The sequence below is a fragment of the Mustela nigripes genome, chromosome 9 (genome assembly GCF_022355385.1).
Source record: "Mustela nigripes isolate SB6536 chromosome 9, MUSNIG.SB6536, whole genome shotgun sequence".
NCBI lineage: Eukaryota > Metazoa > Chordata > Mammalia > Carnivora > Mustelidae > Mustela > Mustela nigripes.
In genome coordinates, this window is record NC_081565.1 from 36,144,434 (window position 1) to 36,163,094 (window position 18,661).

At 38.6% G+C, this 18,661-nt stretch overlaps 1 protein-coding gene across 6 annotated transcripts in view; it reads right to left on the reverse strand.

Moving 5' to 3' along the window:
- UNC13B (unc-13 homolog B) overlaps positions 1-18,661 on the reverse strand; it is a 250,768-nt gene that overhangs the window by 103,703 nt on the left and 128,404 nt on the right. For 4 of the 6 annotated variants that reach the window (XM_059411408.1, XM_059411410.1, XM_059411407.1 and 1 more), the window contains one exon: positions 4,491-4,526. The exons of the other annotated variants lie outside the window; for them this stretch is intronic. In XM_059411408.1, coding sequence (XP_059267391.1) covers positions 4,491-4,526 — 36 coding nt within the window. The remainder of the gene's footprint in view (positions 1-4,490; positions 4,527-18,661) is intronic. 6 annotated transcript variants of the gene reach the window in all.

Consider the following 18,661-nt stretch of genomic DNA (forward strand, 5'->3'; position numbering starts at 1 on the left):
GAAATAATCAGGAAGGGCAAACCCAAGGCTCTAAGAAACCAAAAGTTCTAGATACAACTAAGAACAGTAGCAGTCTTTTACATACTATGCCAAACTTTTTTTTTTTTTTTTTTGTATTTTTAAGTAAGCTCTAAACCCACTGTGGGTTGGAACTCATGATCCCAAGATCAAGAGTCACAAATTCCACTGCCTGAGCCAGCCAGGTCCCCCAAAACAGTAACAGTCTTACTGTCTGGCTGCAACAACAGGTTTTTCTAACAATTACTACCAAGTACCTCCACCCTGGGGCTCAGCATTTCCACCCAAAATCTGGGGCTAAAGAAGAAAAGGAAAACATAAGCACTATCAATGGGATCTTGCTGACAATCCAGCCAAGTTTGTCTAATAACAGTGACTATAATTTCATAGAATTATTTCTGTTCTTCAGGGCAACACCTGACTGGATAGTTTTATTCTTGATGTTAACTAAAATGACTACAGTTACAAATCCTGCTACAAACACAAATAAAAATATTTAACACAGTACTTGGAAAGGGAGCTCAACCTAATAGTGCTTCATGGTTTATTTTATAGAGAAGCCATTTCTGACACCAACTCCGTATGTGTATAATTAAGAAGGTCCCAGATGTCCTGTCTTGCCCAATTTCCTATTTGGCACAGTGAGGAAAAGGAACATTCATTATCCCAAAATGGAGATACTTTTAGCAGATGATGAACTACTCATATTAGCAATTAAAAAAAAATTCTTGATAGATATGTAGGTAGTAAGAGCTTTCTGAAGACTATAAGATTGGGCCTTCACAATCACTCAAGCAGGAGATAAGAACCTGCATCTATGTCATTGAAATGTAAAAGAACTGATGAACTAGAAAAAGAAATCCAGACAAATGATAAAACGTGGGGACAAATGGAAGGTAACAACGACAGGACCTTGGCTTGCACATCAGACTACCTGGTAGATAATAATTCCACTAAAAGAGACAAGAGGGCACAAACATGTGGGCTTTACAAACAACGAAGAGTATTTGAACACCAGATTCTAGACAACACCATGGATACAGAAGGAGTACAGGTAGAAGATCTCATGAACTTTTCCCTTTTGAGTTTAAGGCAACATGTGAACATAAAACAAGGAGAGTAACCAGAACCTCAGAAGAAAAAAAAAAATCAGTATGAGAAAGAGGCTAGGGGTTCCTGGGTGGCTCAGTTAGAGTCTGCCTTTGGCTCAGGTCATGATCCCAGGGATCAAGCCCTGCATCAGGCTCTCTGCCCAGCAGGGAGTCATCTTCTCCCTTGCTCCTCCCCTTGCTTGGGCTCTCTCTCTCTCTCTCTGAAATAAATTTTTAAAAAAATCTTAAATATATATATATATATATATATATATATTAAAAAAAAAAGGAAGAGGCTAACCTTCAAGTGGTCAGGAAGGGTACTAGCCAAAAATTAGGGGATGCAAAGCATTCTGCTCAGAAAGCACTCTCAACACATATTAGGATTAAAAAATAAGACTTCAGGGGCATTGGTTTCTATCTTGATGCATTTGTCATTCTGAACACTAGAAAGAAAGGATCAACAGACAAAAACCAATGTCTTTCAGACTTAATTCTTTCTGAACCCACAGAAAGAGTCAGTGGAAGAAGTAAGATGGATTTTTCATGCATACAGATGAGACAGCAGAGGCAACAAGGGAGACAAAACCAAAAGTCTACTTAAACACCACAAAAGTATCAACATATAACCCAGAGAACCAAAGAGGGAGCAGCGATGGATAATCCCACTCATTATGTGGCCAGGAGAGAGTAGCTCAGCCAGAGTTAGGAGCCCACGATCCAGAGCCAGAAACTATGTTGGACAGACTCTTGGTTTTTCACTGTGTCTGACCTATTACTCCTAATTAATCCTCTGCTTATTTATTTTGCTAGGCTAAGGGGAAGAATACTCCCAAACTTTCCTAAAAGCTGACATTTCTATACTAAAAAATAGAGGGCAAATATTTAAAAAAAAAAAAAAAGAAAGAAAGAAAGTGTTCATGGAAAGAATAGGTTAGGAGTAAAAGAGAATATGAAAAGTAGGAGAAGGGATGTCTGGGTGGCTCAGTCAGTTCAGCAGCTGCCTTTGGCTCCAGTCCTGATCCCCAAGTCCTGGGATCAAGTCCCGCATGGGGCTTCTTGCTTGGCAGGGAGACTGCTTCTCTCTCTGCTTCTGCCTGCTTGTGCTCTTTCTCTCTCTGACAAATAAATAAATAAAATCTTTTTCTTTTTTTTTTTTTAAGATTTTACTTATTTATTTGACAGAGAGAAATCACAAGTAGACGGAGAGACAGGCAGAGAGAGAGAGAGGGAAGCAGGCTCCCAGCTGAGCAGAGAGCCCAATGCGGGGCTCGATCCCAGGACCCTGAGATCATGACCTGAGCCAAAGGCAGTGGCTTAACCCCCTGAGCCACCCAGGTGCCCCAAATAAATAAAATCTTAAAAAAAAGAAAGAAAGAAAGAAAGAAAGAAAGAAAGAAAAGTAGGAGGGTACAGGAAAAAGGAAATACAAAGAAGTGAGGTGAGACAAAGAAGAGAAAGAGAAAAAAGGCAGATAAGGGCAAAGACCAGATTTTTCTCCCCTGAAATCATCCCTGATCTCCCTAGAAAGAAAACCTCCTGGAACCACCAAGGCTGATTACAGACTAAAAAGGGAAATTAAGAAAAACTTTTGAGGGGCACCTGAGTGGCTCAGTAGGTTAAGGCCTCTGCCTTCGGCTCAGGTCGTGATCCCAGCACCCCGGGATCAAGCCCCACATCGGGCTCTCTGCTCAGCAGGGAGCCTGCTTCCTCCTCTCTCTCTGCCTGCCTCTCTGCCTACTTGTGATCTCTGTCAAATAACTAACTAACTAAATAAATAAATAAATAAATAAAATCTTTTTTAAAAAAGAAGAAGGTTTGAATGAAAGAATTGTGCTTTCAGTGTGGCAGTGACAATCTCTTACTGGTTCTACTCTACTCCACAATACCACTGCAGCTGGCTTTACTGAGAAAAAGAACCTGACTGCAGGTTTGGTTACTCAGCCTAAGAAGGACTTGTGGGCTAGGTTGAGGGCAAAAATTGAAAAGCCCTTGAAAAACTAAAAGGCTGGGAAAATTAACTAATTCAAGTATTAACTGAATGCCTTTAAGTACAAGGCCAAACAACATAGAAGATTCAGAGCACAATCAGTCTAAAAGGAGAGAGAAAATATGGATACAAAAACAAGAAAGTAACTATCATGAGAACAGTACACACCAAATGTTATATGAGTTGAAGGTAAGGTCACTTCCTATTAGGGTGAGCAGACAAAGCTTTATGGAGGAGACAACTTTGAAAGACTGGTAGGTGTTCAATAGGTTAAATTCAGAGGGGAAGGGGAAAATACCTTCTAGAATCTGGATAAAAACAATGGCATGAATAAAAAGCCCAACAGTGAGAAAGGCCATATATATTTTTGAGAAACACTTTGTAGCTCATTTAGCAGGTACATAAAAGGACATGGAAAGGAATGACAGAAAATAAACCTGGGGAAAGTAATCTAATCTGGGGCAAAAATGGGCCCCCAGGTACAGAGCAGGCACTCAAACAATACTGAATGAAATACTGAACAATGAGGATTTCTGGTCCTGGATTGAAATCCTGTGTTTAAATACAGAATACAGGGAGAACTTTATCAGCCTGAGAAAAAAGGAAAGACAATTCAAACCATTTTTTTTTTCATGGCTTAGTTACTTTTTTCTTTGAAAATCTTAAATTATCTCAGCTTTCTTAGGCTGTCTTAGAGCAGTTCCCGGTGGAAACACTAAGGAATCACAGAAAGTACAAAGTCATAAGAAATTCCCCTCTTAGCACATGTCCCCTCTTAGCACATGCTGGATACCTAAGCACTGGGACTCAACCAAACCCCCTGTAAGATGGGTAATATAGCCAGTAGTGACAGCCTAAGGCTGTGTATTTTGCTGGAAAGAACTGACTATCTACTCTCAAAGCTCTAGAATGAAGATGGCCTCCAGCCTAACTGGGCTGCTTGAAGGAAAGTCAAACCATGTTCTCAGTTTCTTGCTCACAAAAAATACACTTTCAGAAGGAACTTTCTTCTAGTCACTGCACTCCTTAGCCAAGAGAACAAAGGAGAGTTTCCCACACTAGTGCTGATGATAGTACTTATCTCTGGGAAGGAAAAACCTAGATACTGCCAAGATTATAACTGGACTTCGGTTTGAAATTTCTCTCTCTCTCACACATACACATCTCTCTCGCACACGCACACATACACACGCACATGCACACAGTCTTCAAAAAATCCAGCATGAAAGGATTCATTCCACTGCAAGTAATGGTCTTTAAGATTTAAGTAGGGGAGGAGAAGGGAGTGAAATTATATTTGCTTGTATGCATGAATATCCAGCTTCATAGTTCAGAGGGAATGTGTTAAAGGGTAAAATCAAGAAAATTATAAGGAATTCAATCTTACGTACTCTGCTGCTCTCCCCAGCCCAAATAGGTCCAGTGACCTAAGAAAACCGCAAATGGTAGCAAAAAAAGAAGAGTGACAGAGACAATTTTAGGAAAAATTCAAAGACCATTTCCCCATCCCACCAATGATTATACACCTTACCTTGCTTGAACCTGCCCTACTTGTATTCCATTAATTTTACATAACATATAGAGAACCTTCTGCCTTCTATCAGGGATGAGACAAATCTAGAAAATACCATTGCTCTAATTCACTATATAGAGAATAACAAAAAACTGCTTCTACACTTTTAAAAAAAAGTTTTATTTACTTAACCATTTGTCTGTTGAAGGGCATCTCAGCTATGCCTCCATCAGAAAGGATGAATACCCAACTCTTTATCAACATGGACAGGACTGGAGATTATGCTGAGGGAACTAAGTCAAGCAGAGAGAGTCAATTATCATATGGTTTCACTTACTTGTGGAGCATAAGGAATAACATGGAGGACATTAGGAGAAGGATAGGAAAAGTGAATTGGGGGAAACTGGAAGGGGAGATGAACCATGAGAGACTGTGGACTCTGAGAAACAAACAAGGTTTTGGAGGGGAGGAGGGTGGAGGGGATGGTGAGCCTGGTGGTGGGTATTAAGGAGGACACATATTGCATGGAGCACTGAGTGTGGTGCATAAACAATGAATACTGGAACACTGAAAAATAAAATAAAATAAAATTACAATTTTTTTTAAAAAAAGCTTTATTTATTTGGGTAAGTCCGACACCTGAGGAGGAGCCCAGAATCATGACCCTGAGAATCAAGAGTCACACACTCCTCTGACTGAGCCATCCAGGTGCCCATGCTTTTATGCTCTTTTAAAACTCCTTCTGGCCTAGAACTCAGAACATTTAGGAGCTAATATACCTTTCCTTACTCAAAATGACAAAAATTCAACCTCTAAGAAATCCTTCCTATCTCTTCGTTCACCAAACCTGAGCCTACCATAGTATTTCCATGAGACTCTCAACCTGATACAGTGGAAAAGAGAGTGATTTCCTTGTCTAGGAGTGATGATGTCTAATTTTGATGCTCTCTATTGAAAACTAAAAGGCCAAAGAATGGCATTAACATCTAATCTTCCAAGTAATACAACACTGTGGCCTTCTGCTCAGAATCATTTCTTCAAATGCCTGCAAAATTTAATAAAATCCATTAAAATACAGAGGCTTTGAATGATGAGAGAAAACTGAACATTTTCTACTCATTTTTCAAAATAAAAAACTCAATGTTAATTACATTTAAATCCTATTCCGTATTCAAAACTGAATTTGAGGCAACTAATGTCACACACACACACACTAAAAATAGATCTTTATCCCAAGAAACAAGGCGTAATTTAGCTTCATAATTAAGAATATGAGAACGCAAGCCAAAGCTAAGTTCTTCTAGCTCTGCCACTACTCTTTAAAAGGTTATTACAGATATTTCTTCAACTGTAATATAAGAATATTATGAGTCTCATTGTTACCAAAGGATTGTAAGAGAAAAATGAATGTAAAGAAACTAGTACAGGCCCCTGGAATGGGGCAAACAATTGGCATTTCTTGTTGCTGTGTCATGTTGCCAAGTTTTTGCTTGCCTTATGGGTTCCTAATAAATAGGTAGCAGGAAGATCCACACATTGATAACCTTAGTATCTGCTAAGGGATTGTCTATGTTTGGGTTAGAAAGTCCTCAGAGAAAGAAATTAAAAAAAAAAAAAGTCCTCAGAGTTCTAAGGGTGCGGTTCCCTTGAAAATTTGCGATTAAGACTCAAAATTCTGGAAACGTTGAATGATGCCAACAGAAGCTGATTTCATTACCTGAGCTAACTCCCAATCCTGGAGATCAGGGACTACTAGTCAGTCACAGTTCAGGTGTAAAATATAATGACTCAACAATTCTGTACATTACTTACTGCTCATCATGTTAAGTTTACTCTTAATCTCCTTGACCTATTTCACCCAACCCCCATCCACCTCCTCTCTGGTAACCATCTGTTTGTTCTCTATGGTTAAGAGACTGTTTTTTAGGAGCACCTGGGTGGCTCAGTCGGTTAAAAGTCTGCCTTTGGGGTGGGGGGGCCTGGGAGGTTCAGTAAGTTAAGCAGCTGCCTTGGACTCAGGTCATGATCCCAGGGTCCTGGGATCCAGTGCTGCATGGGGTTCCCCGCTCAGCGGGGAATCTGGCTCTTCCTCTCCCTCTGTCCCTGCCCCCAACTTGTGCTCTCTCACTCTCTCTCAAATAAAATCTTTTTTATTTTAGTTTATTTTTTAGTTTATCCCTTTATTTTTCCTTTGTTTTGTTTCTTAAATTCCACATATGAGTGAAACCATATAGTATTAAGCATGGGAGAGAAGAATCAGATTTGTCACTTTAGAAAGGAATGGTGGAACAGTGTGGCCGAACGTTTGTAGGGTAGATGGACTGGAGGCTGGTGTCAGGGAGGCTGGTAAGGAAGCTACTACACTCACCTAATGATTGCCCTAACCAGGAAAGTTGCAGAGGGAGTGGAGAGATAAGATTCATGAGTCAAAATCAAGGGCTTTAGTAAGTAATTAAATGCAGGAGGTGAGGAGAATAAAGCCTAAATAATATTGCTTAGGTTTTCAGCTTGAGCTACTGGGTGGATATGACATCATTCATTAAGTAGAAGTGTTAGATTACTGGCTTTCAGGTATCTATGAAGTATTTTAAATGAATATGTCTGAGAAGACAGCTGGATATATGGTTGTGGAGCTGAGGAAAGATATGTAAAGTCTTTTAAGTTTTCAGAATACAAGCTGCCATGAAGACAGATTTTTCTGCTTTGTTCCTTTCTATATCCTTAGTGCCTAAACAGTGCTTGGCACAAAACAGCAACTCAACAAATATTTTTGAATTAATGGATAAATATTACAATGTAAGTAAGAAAAAACAATGAGGCAGGGGTCCCTGGTTGGCTCAGTGGGCTAAGCAGCCAACTCCTGATTTAAGCTCGGTCATGTTCTCAGGATCCGGAGATTGAGCCCTGCAACAGCCTCCACCCTCACCAGGGAGTCTGCTTGGGATGCTCTCTCTCCTTCTACCTCTGCCCCCACCCCCACTCTCTCTCTCCTTTTTGCATGAATGCAAAGTGGCAGGCCACTTTGGAAAATAGACTGGGTATTTCTTATTAAGTTTTATATATAATCATAAAACCCAACAATCCCTCTCATATGTATTTATCCAAGAAAAACAAAATGTTCACGTAAAATCCTATACATGCATGTTCACAGTTGGTTAATTCATATTCACTAATAACTGTAAACATAAATGCCCATCTGCTGAATAAATAAACAAACCATGGTTTATCCATATAGCAGAGGTCCATTCAGGAATAAAAAGGAATGAACTGACACACACAGATAAATCTCGAATGCAGTATGATTAGTGTTACAAGCCAGACTCGAAAAGCTACATTGAATATGATTCCACGTATATGACTTTCTGAAAAATGCAATACCATAGGGGCAGAAAACAAATTAGGGTTTTCAGGCCAGAAATGGAGGAGGTTGACAAAAAAGAAAAATTTTAGGGTTGATGGAACTGCTCTATATCTTAACTATGGTTATGGTTACAAAATTGTATGTATTTGTCAAAACTCATATAACTGTACAATAAAAGGTAGAATTTTGATGAATGTAAGTTATACCATAATAAATCTGACTTAAAAAAAAAAAAAAAAGGAGGAGTCCATGAAGGAGGCTGTGAAGAAACCAAAGACAGAAAAACCATGGTGGTGTGGTCTCTGAATCAGAAAAAAAGCAAGGTTTCAAGGAGGCAGTGACAAGCGCTTAACAAGTGTTAAGTGCTGCAGGGTAGTCAAAATAAAACTGAAAAAGGCCTACTGGATTTAGAAATTAAAAGGTTAATAAAAACTTCAATAGAAATTTTAATGAATGAAAGCTGGAGTATAGACTGTTAAGAAGCAAATGAAAGCACATACAATGGAATAAGGAGACATCAAGAGATTCTGTAATTCATACAGTAAAACGCTGAATGTGAGCAAGATGGTAGACACTGCTTATCACAGATGCCAAAAAGAAGCAAGCAAGGAACAATCACCAAATGTGTTACAGAAAAAACTGAGTACATTAAGAGCTTCTTACAAAACCAGCAACATTCTCAAATTGGGCATTCACACATATCAAATGTGTGTCAAATTGACAATTATAATGAGCATGCTAGTGTTTCCCACCTCCCTAGAGCCTCAAACCTCTTCAGTTCACATATTTAACAAGTGAATAACCAATTACCCCGTTGCTCAGTGGCACCTGATGCTAAGAGTCAGGCAGTCTAGAAAACTAGAGCCTCCACTGGCAATGACATTGTATTTTCAATGTTATGAGCTCTGTGCAGATTAACTTTACCAAATTCACCTTAAGCCCAAAATCACTGAACTCCCAACACTTCAAACAGAAACTACAAGACCATTCCAAAATTCCTCTATAGATTATCTCCCATTTCCAATCTGTCAACAAATTTAATAGTTAATTCCACTCAAGTCTCCTTCCTACTGTCCCTTCCTCCTAGGTTTCACAGTCCTTATCAAGGAACTCGTTACCTCATGCCTGAATTGTTACAGATTTTGGCTGAATTTATGACCTTCTAATCTCTGTCCCATTCAATCTACTCAGCAGATGGCAACTAATTTTCCTAAATCCAGCTTCTAATCACATCATTCATTGCCCTTTTAATAACTTATAACCTCTCACTATGCATAAAAGAGTATATTTATCTTTCCAGCTTTCGAATCCTCTATAATCTGATACCAAATAATATCAAAACACACTGTCAACCACTCACCCAAAACAAAGTCATTATTGGCAAACAGGTCACAGTTCCTGTATCTGCCACACTTGGAAGATAGAGGAATGAGCCTGATTTCCCCTTTTTGCCCCTCAACTTCTGAAGCTGGAACATCCTTCTTTTCCACTGCTTGTTGGTGTAATGGAAATAGTTTTGAGTTTTGGAACCAGATAATCCTAGGTCCAAAGCCATCATTACTAGCTGTGTGACCTTAGGCAGGTTAACTTCTCTGTCCTTGTATTCATCATCTGTAAAAAATGAAGAGTAATACCACTTACCTCTCAAATTTGCTAAATATTGAAAATCATGTATGTAGCATTTAACTCCATGTGCTAGATGAATGATACTCAGTAAATGTTCCCTATTCTCCCTTATTTGATTGGCACCCATTCTTAAGTTCCTTTTAAACATCTTTCCTTATACAATGCTCAATAACTCTAGTACAATGTCTCTTATCAAAACAAAAGCCATTTGCCCATTTCCTTAAAAAGTTAAACACACATCTACCCATATGATCCAGCCATTCCACCTCCAGATATTTAATCAAGAGAAATGAAAACATATCATCAAGCTGATGTTCATATTATTCATAATAACTAGGAAAAACCCAAGTGCCTATCAACCTATGAGTTGATAAACAAAATGTGGTATATCCATAATAGAAAACTACTCAGTAATAAAAAGAAATGATTTACTGGTAAACCCAATAAAATGGCTGAGTAACAGAAGCCAGATACAAAAGAATAAATAGTATGTGGTCACATTTATATAAAACTCTAGAAAGACTAATTTAATCCACAGTGACCAAAAACCTAACAGTGGTTGTCTCAAGCCAGGAGTAGGGAGAGGATGAAGTACAAAGGGCATGAGAAAACATTTAGAGGTAACAGAAATGCTCTGCATCTTGACAGTGGTGGTAGTTTCACTGGTATATGCATCTACCAAAACGAACCAAACCATACAGTTCAGGTGGGTGTTTTTTGTATATATATCTAAATAAGGTTGATTTAAAAATTTTTTTAAAGATTTTATTTATTTATGAGAGTGAATGAGGAAAAGAGTGCATGCACAAGTAGAGGGGAGGGGCAGAGACAGAGAGAAGCAGACTTCCTGCTGAGCAGGGAGCCCGCTGTGGGGCTCAATCCCAGTACCCTGCGATCATGACCTAAGTTGAAGGCAGATGCTTAACTGAGCCACCCAGGCACCCCTCAATATAGTTGATTAAAAAAAAAAAAAAAAAACCTTTATTTTTTTTATTCTGTTAGTCACCATACATCATCAGTTTTTGATGTAGTGTTCCATTATCCATTATTTGTATATAACACTCAGTGTTCATTATTTGCATATAACACTCAGTGTTCATTGCAATACATGCTCTCCTTAATACCCATCACCAGGCTAACTTATCCCCCCATGCCCAACCTCTGAAACCCTCAGTTTGTTTCCCCGAGTCCATAATCTCTCATGGTTCGTCTCCCCCTCTGACTTCCCCTCCTTCAGTTTTCCCTTCCTTCTCCTAATGTCCTCCACACTATTCCTTATGTTCCACATATGAGTGAAATATGATATATGAAAATAAAAATGAAATATGATCATTGTCTTTCTCTGCTTGACTTATTTCACTTAGCATAATCCTCTCCAGTTCCATCTATGTCGATGCAAATGGTAGGTATTCATCCTTTCTGATGGCTGATCTATACAATATTCCATTGTATATATGAACATCTTCCTTATCCCTTTGTCTGTTGAAGGGCATCTCAGCTCCCTCCAGTGTGGCTATTGTAGACAATGCTGCTATAAACACTGGGGTGCATGTGCCCCTTCTTTTCACCACATCTGTATCTTTGGGGTAAATACTTAGTAGTGCAGTTGCTAGGTTATAGGGTAGCTCTATTCTTAACTTTGTGAGGAAACTCCATACTGTTTTCCAAGTGGCTGTACCAACTTGCATTACCACCTACAGTGTAAGAGCGCTCCCCTTTCTCCACATCCTCTCCACCATTCGTTTCCTGCCTTGTTAATTTTGGCCATTCTAACTGGTGTAAGGTGGTATCTCAATGTGGTATTGATTTGAATTTCCCTGAAGGTTAATGATGTTGAACAACCTATACTTTCAATACCATCCCTATTCAAAATACCAAAGTCATTTTTCAAAGAACTGGAACAAACAATCCTGAAATTTGTATGGAACCAGAAGACCCTGAATCGCCAAGGTAAAAAAGAAAAAGCTGGGGGCATCATGCTGCCTGATTTCAGCCTATATTATCAAGCCATGATCTCCAAGACGGCATGGTATTGGCACAAAAACAGATACATAAAGCAATGGGACAGAACAGAAAAAAAGTTATTTAAAAAATTTTTTAAAAAAGATGAAAATTAAAAAGAAAAATAAATAAAATTTAAAAAAGAAAAATGAGAAGTTAAAAAGAATTTTTTTTAATAAAAATTTTTTAAAACCTACATTAGAACTTATCACTTGCCTTTGTCCAATCCATCCATCCCTAACCTAGGTTGTAAGTTCCTTGAGGGTAAGACAGAAGTTTTATACTTCCTCTATATTTCTCTTAATGGTTGGCACAGAAAACCTATACTGAAGGAGATAACAAGTGAATAAAAGTAGGTTCCTCTTGGGCACCTAGATGGCTCCATTGGTTATGAGTTTGCCTTCAGCTCAGGTCATAATCCCAGAGTCCCAGGATTGAACCCAAATTGGGCTCCCCGCTCAGCAGAGTCTGCTTCTCCCTCTGACCCCCACCATCTCATGCATACTCTCAAACAAATAAATAAAATCTTTAAAAAAAAAAAAAAAAAAGGTTCCTCTTAATCCAAGCAGGATCTTTAAATTTTAATAAAAATTACTTAACAGGAGCGCCTGGGTGGCTCAGTTGTTAAGCATCTGCCTTTGGCTAAGGCCATGATCTCAGGGTCCTGGTATCGAGCCCTACAGTGGGATCCCTGCTCAGCAGGAGGCCTGCTTCTCCCTCTCCCACTCCTCCTGCTTGTGTTCCCTCTCTTGCTGTGTCTCTATCTGTCAAATAATAAATAAATAAAATCTTCTTTTAAAAAATTACTTAACCCTCTGGGTGGCTCAGAGGGTTAAAGCCTTTGCCTTCGGCTCAGGTCATGATCCCAGAGTCCTGGGATGGAGCCTCGCGTCGGGCTCTCTCCTTGGCGGGGAGCCTGCTTCCTCCTCTCTCTCTCTGCCTGCCACTCTGCCTACTTGTGATCTCTCACTGTCGAATAAATAAAATCTTTTTTAAAAAAATTACTTAACAGTATGCCTTTAACTTAACGGTAAGCCTGGCTGACCGTCGGTGGAGTATGTGACCCTTGATCTTGGGGTTATAGGTTCAAGCACCACCTTGAAAATAAAGTCTTTAAAAGAACAAAACAAAACAGAGCGCTGGGTGGCTCAGTCAGTTGAGTATTCAGACTCTTGATTTTGGCCCAGGTCATGTATCTCAGGGTCGTGAATTAAGCCCTGCCTCAGAGTCCATGCGGAACCTGGAATCCGATTGGGATTTCTCTCTCCCTCTCCTCCCCACTCACGCACTCTCTCCCTCTCTAAAAAAATAAATAAAGATAGAAACAACAACTTAAAAAAAGAAACCAAACTGAGATTCATGTTATAAAATGCAGATACCTAGACCCTACTCCCAGAGAGTCTCATTCAAAACCCCTGAAATGGCTTCAGAATCTATATTTGTTGTTGTTGTTGGAATGTGCCTTTTCATTAAGAAGCTGGGGACTCTCATGTCAATGATTTTAAATTACAATTTGAAAAATACAGTTGCCAACTTTCCTATATGAAAAAAGCCAGTCTCTCAGTCAAAAGCATAGTGTTCCTGGACTGATGGAAAAGAGGCAGCCAGATGTACTATCCTATTAGCTCAAAGACCAATTCATTGTAAGCATACACGTAAGTGAAAAAATTCTAGCAGGTCCAGACCCAATTAAAAATGAATCCTCTTTCGGGGTGCCGGGGTGGCTCAGTGGGTTAAAGCCTCTGTCTTCGGCTCAGGTTGTGATAGATCCTGGGATCCTGGGATCAAGCCCCACGTCGGGCTCTCTGCTCAGCAGGAACCCTGCTTCCTCCTCTCTCTCTGCTTGCTTCCCTGCCTGCTTGTGATCCCTGTCTATCAAATAAATAAATAAATAAAATCTTTAAAAAAAAGAAAAAAAGAATCCTCTTTCCTAGAAGGCAAAGCTTCTTCATTTATCCCTGCTGATAAGGCTACAGCACATATTCATATGCTTCTTGTTCTGCCTATTTCATCTTGTTTCTAGTGGAAAATATAAGAAATCAGACATAGTCACATTAAGAAATAAGGCTGATGGCGGCGCCTGGGTGGCTCAGTGGGTTGAGCCGCTGCCTTCGGCTCAGGTCATGATCTCGGGGTCCTGGGACTGAGTCCCGCATCGGGCTCTCTGCTCTGCGGGGAGCCTGCTTCCTCCTCTCTCTCTGTCTGCCTCACTGCCTACTTGTGATCTGTCTCTGTCAAATAAATAAATAAAATCTTAAAAAAAAAAAAAAAAGAAAGAAGGCTGATAATTACCAAACAAAACACCCTTAGGCAACAGTTATATCACCAATCAATAGTCCAGTGTTGGTCAATTTTTCCAAGACAATGAAATGACAGGATATTTGATTTCAAGTGAACAGCCATCTGTCTAGGCAATGACAGGACTCTCTTATCAATTGCTAAACTGTAAATTACAAGGTAGCTCACAAAGGACAAAAAAATGTCAACCATTAGTAGTTATTCTGTTCTCCCTTTCAAAACAGGTAAGTACCACAAAACTTTTCCTCCAATTGAAAATAGTTTTTAAAAAATCTATAATTAAGTAAAGTACTTCAAACCTAACTTAAGAAAAAAAAAAACTATTGACCAATCTTCTTTGTGAATATATATGTATTAGAATACAAGCAAATTTAGCCTAACATTATAGTAAAAGAATAATTTACCATAATCAAATAGGGTATATTATAGGAGAAGAGATGATTTATCAATAGAAACTGATTAATGAAATCATCACATTAACAAGTCAAAGGAACAATGGATACACATGAACAATTGGGTAAGTACTACTGAGCAATTCTGAAATGTTCAAGATCTACTCCTTATTTTTAATACAGAAGCTCTACTGAAATATAAGATGCAGAGAAGTATACAAATCATCTAAGTGCATTGTTCAATGAATACTGTGAACACACTCATGCAACCATTACATAGATGAAGGAACAGAATAGACCAACATCCAGCAGACCTCTTCCTACTCCTTTTCAGTCATTCAACCACCCCCCCCCTTTTTTAAGTGGGTTCCACCCCCAGCATGGAGCCCAGTCCAGGGCTTGAACTCACAACCGTGAGATCAACATCTGAGCGGAGATCAAGGGTTGGATGCTCACCCTACTGAGTTACCCAGGCACCCCTCAACTAGCTTCTGAACCAGCTATTTCCTCTGTGCCTCACACTTTCCCCAGAGAGCCACATCACTAATTCCCTCACCTCTAAGTTTTACACAAAAGTCATCTTCTCACTGTGGCTTAAGCACTAACTACCTTATTTATAATTACAACCCAATTTCAATTCTACCATTCTCAATTTCCTTTCACCATCTACTCTTTTATTGGTCCACTCTCTAAATTCCTATATAATTTCCTATAGGAAATGTAATTTCCTATATAATTGGTCCACTCTCTAAATTCCTATATAATTTCCTAAATTCCTATATATATAATAATGAATATAATATTCATTACATTTACTGTTTCCCCCCACCCAGGAGCTTGATGTGTTTTGCTTCCTCATATATCCCAAGCACCTAGAACAGAATCGAGACTGTACCAAAAAATGTTTGTAAGGTGCTTGCTGGCTCAGTCAGAAGAGCACCCAACTCTTGATCTTGGGTCATGAGTTTGAGCCCCATGGTGGCTGTAGAGATTACTAAAAATAAATGAACTTTTTATAAATGTTTGTAGAAGGAAAGGATCAAGAGATAGAGGGGAAAGAGGCAACGTGGTTGGAGGTGAGAAAATGACTATCAGCAGTATAAATACAGTTACAATCTTTCTAGAGTATAATTGGACAACATCTAACAAAACTAAAAATGTGTGTATTCCTGGGGCTCCTGGGTGGCTCAGTAGGTTAAGCCTCTGCCTTCAGCTTGGGTCATGGTCTCAGGGTCCTAGGATCGAGCCCCACATTGGGCTTTCTGCTCAGCAGAAAGCCTGCTTCCCTCTCTCTTTGCCTGCCTCTTTGCCTACTTGTGAGCTCACTCACTTGCTCTCTCTCTCTCTCGCTCTGTCAAATAAATAAATAAATATTTTTTTTTTAAGTGTGTATTCCTTAACTCAGTAATTCCACTTAATAGAAATGCACTAATTCAACTAATATTATTGAGCAAAAGTACTAGAAATACACAAATAAGCATTTTCCTTACTTATAAAATTTATGGCCTAGAGAAGAAAAATATGAATCAAATAATCATATATATTAAGTATTATGAAGGAAAGGTACATAAAATAATATATAATAGGGAAAGGGAAATTCATTTGCATGTTTACAAAAAACATTTATACAAAGTTGTTCACCATAACACTGTTTTAGGAGCAAAAATTTGGGAAAAATCCAAATATCTACCAATAGGAGAAGAGTTTTTAAATTATACATTTCAAATGGAATAGATCAAATTTGAATTTCATCAATCTTCTGGTACAACTACCAATTTACAAAAAAAAAATGAAGGACAGAAAAGTAAACTATGCTATGGGAATATACACAGCAAAATTCACAATATGGGAAACTATAAGTCAAACAAAGACATGCAATTAAATGGCTTCACTGCCTCAATAAATAATTGCAAGGAAAAAATTAAGACATGGAGAAGGAATCCACAGATTAAAAAAAATTATAAGCTACATCAAAAAGATAAAACAGGTAAAAATAAATTCTAATGTTTAATGATGCACACCTGAGTGATAAAACATAAAGCAAGGAAGTCACTGTCATAAAGGTTGGTAATTACTTTTAGGGAGAAGATTGGGATTGGGAAGGGCATGTGGAAAGCTTTCTAGGGTGCCTAAGAAAGGGTTTTTTTTTTCCTATCTTATATGAATTCATTAAATGTTTGTTTTATAAAGTTGTCTCTCTGTGTTACATTCTACGATAGATTTTTTTTTTAAGATTTTATTTATTTATTTGACAGAGAGGATCACAAACAGGCAGAGAGGCAGGCAGAGAGAGAGGAGGAAGCAGGCTCGCTGCTGAGCAGAGAGCCCAATGCGGAGCTCGAACCCAGGACCCTGAGATCATGACCCAAGCCGAAGGCAGCGGCTTAACCCACTGAGCCACCCAGGTGCCCTACAATAGATTTTTGTTTGTTTGTTTGTGCCTCAAACAAACTGGGTATATCATTACAATTACTACCATCTGATGATTTCATTTCTCTTAAGTCTTCAAAAAGTGCCTCACTGTCTTCAAGATAAAATATAAATAGCTTGTTATGGCTTTCAAACCCAGCATGATATGAAGACTATATGCCTTATCTCTGACCCTGCCCCACACTTATTCCCTGCCCTCACGTCATCCAGAATTTTCAACATGGCTATAGATCATGCTTTTTCATATTAATGTCCTAGTACCATAAACTCTTTTTTCCTTTACCTGACTGACTCTTATCTTTCAAAACTCAATTTATGCCAGAGGTTTCAGAGGAAGGAAGGATGAATAGATAGGGCACAGGAAAATTTTAAGGAAGGGAAACTATTCTGTATCATATTACTAGGGTGAATACATTTGCCAAAACCCACAGAACATACAAGGCAAAGAGTGAACTGTAATGTAATCTATGGGGTTTTGTTGACTTTTAAATTCTTTCAATTTAAATATCACTTTCTCGGGCGCCTGGGTGGCTCAGTGGGTTAAGCCGCTGCCTTCGGCTCAGGTCATGATCTCAGGGTCCTGGGATCGAGCCCCGCATCAGGCTCTCTGCTCAGCCGGGAGCCTGCTTCCTCCTCTCCCTCTCTCTGCCTGCCTCTCTGCCTACTTGTGATGTCTCTCTGTCAAACAAATAAATAAAACCTAAATAAATAAATAAATAAATAAACAAATAATCACTTTCTCTGGGAGGCCTTTCTTTACTATCTAAAAATTGGATTAAGTTTTCTTCCTCTACTACTCACCGAATCACAAGGCAGTAAATTTCTTTTCCTCTCTGGACCTGAGCTCACTAAGGTCAAAGACTTTCATCTCTATATCTCTAGTTCCTAGCATAGTTCTTGATATGAGGAAGTGGTGTCCAATAATTATTTGTACAACAAATAATTCTAACAATTGTTAATCTCAACAGTACTTCTGTTAATCATGTTTTACCAATCAAATTCATTTCTTCCCACTCTGAACCAAAGAAACCAATAATAACAAACCAAAGATGACCATGTTTTTATGGGAATAACAAACTGTCGTATATATACAACAAATACTGTGCCTAGGTTAGGCAGTTACGTGCTATAATCAAATAAAACTTTTTTTTAACATTTTATTTTTTAAGTAATCTCTACACCCCACATGGGGCTCACACTCACAATCACAAGACCAACAGTAGCATTTTGCACCAACTGATCCAGGCAGGAGCACCTCAAACTTGAATACATTAATCTGACATTTTTAACATACATAATTGTGTGCCATAGTAATTGAAAATAAATGATAATAAGTTGATGTACTAACTACAATTAGCCACCTCAAATTCTCTCTGGAAAAAGACAGGATAGAAATAAATGAGTCAGAAGACTACAATTAATATTATTTTTATCAGGCAAACCATACTATTATAATTTCTCTCTTTTCCTTGTTAGTTTGCCAAAACCTATAATCATCATCAGTATCAACTGCTTATACAGATACCACATGTACAGAGTAAAACTCATCACCCACTCTTACTGACAGAAGTCCCAGACTCACTGCACTGCCCTATTACTAAAATAAGAGTCCCTCTACACTCTGTGGAGTCTATAACCAGTGTATTTTCCTGACTCTGAGAGTCCTAACCCTGGAATAAAAGTTGCAAAACTATCAATTGACTGATCATCTACTCCCACTACCCAGGGAGGATGTTCTAGCCAGTTATTGGCCAGGACTGAGAGTGGAGGGGGCTATCTTTTAAATTTTCCCTTCATACTTTTCTTTTATCCTACTATGAGTATCTTTTCGTTAATTCAATACATTCTAATTAGCTTCTTCAAAAGCCATCTCTAAACTCACGTCTTCTGGAAAGCTTTCCTGAACAAACTACATGCCATTCTTTTTTTTTTTTTTTTAAG